Here is a 1,190-nt window from a genome sequence, read left to right on the forward strand (position 1 = left end):
AACACTATAAATACACTTCCGTATCATACCAATTCAATCAATCAAAGCTAAAAGAACTTAATCACTCTCACAAACTTCAAATCCTCATCATCCCTTTTTGAATCATCAATCATGTCTCAACAACAATTCAACGCTGGCCAGACCAGAGGCCAAGCTCAAGTCCGTTTCCTGAATCCAATCTTTCCTGCATTATAGTTATCATATTCAACCCGTATTATCTAATATATATGTTACCAAATGTTAATTAAGTATGTTAGTTGTTTATATATGGTTTTGATGGATATTTTAGGAGAAAGCTGAGCAATGGACCGAGTCTGCGAAGCAAACCGCGGAGTCCGCACGTGACAAGACTGCTGATTTGACACATCAAGCACGTGACAAGGCTGCAGATGTGACACAATCAGCTCGTGACAAGTCAGCTGATGGATCTCATTCCGCTAAACAGTCCGCCCAACATAACCAGGAACAAGCTGCTGGTTTATTTGGACAGGTATATTTCTATACAATTGTTGAAACTAAAATATAAAATTTTCTAAAACTGAACCCTTGAATGTATATATGTAGACCGGTGAATCAGTGAAGAACATGGCTCAAGGTGCTCTTGACGGTGTGAAGAACAGCCTTGGCATGAACGAGAAGAAATGAGACTATGAATACTCATGCTTCTCAACGATTTAATAAAAAAATATTTATGAATAATTTCTTGTTTTTGGAAATTTTGGGTTTCTCCAAATTATGTTTGTAATAAGATTCTTTATTTTGAAAGATTTTGTGATCATGTGTGACCTGAAATCTGAGATGTAATAAGATGTTGTAACATCATAGCCTTCAATTTTCTATTTTATAAAGGAATAAACCTAATTAGCAACACTCTTATCATATTACACATAAATATAATCCTACGTGCGAGTCTGAGCCATTATTCACAAATTAATGAATTAGTAAGCAATTGTGGATCTTGCTGGTATTTATACTAGTACTTTTGTAGCAGTTTTTGCTCAAAAATATTTTTTGGAAAGTTTTTGCATTTATTGTCATTAAATTCTGTAGACCTCTATTCGTTTTATTATTTTATGGGCCTCTGTTTGATATAAAGAACCCAGATCGATTTCTTTTTGAAATCGGTTAATGAAATTGGCCACATTGAATCGATCGCAGATGAGTTTGGTTTTTTTTTTCTATGTATAGTA

The 1,190-nt window shown here is 34.3% G+C and overlaps 1 protein-coding gene across 1 annotated transcript; it reads left to right on the forward strand.

The window, feature by feature from the left end:
• Positions 1-870, forward strand: LOC104732359 (uncharacterized). Its single transcript, XM_010451890.3, has 3 exons — positions 1-159; positions 290-490; positions 565-870. Exons 1-3 carry the CDS (start codon positions 112-114, stop codon positions 643-645), a joined length of 330 nt encoding a protein of 109 aa, XP_010450192.1. The 5' UTR covers positions 1-111; the 3' UTR covers positions 646-870.
• The last annotated feature ends 320 nt before the right edge of the window (positions 871-1,190 follow it).

The sequence above is a fragment of the Camelina sativa genome, chromosome 12 (assembly GCF_030686135.1).
Source record: "Camelina sativa cultivar CO46 ecotype springtype chromosome 12, ASM3068613v1".
NCBI lineage: Eukaryota > Viridiplantae > Streptophyta > Magnoliopsida > Brassicales > Brassicaceae > Camelina > Camelina sativa.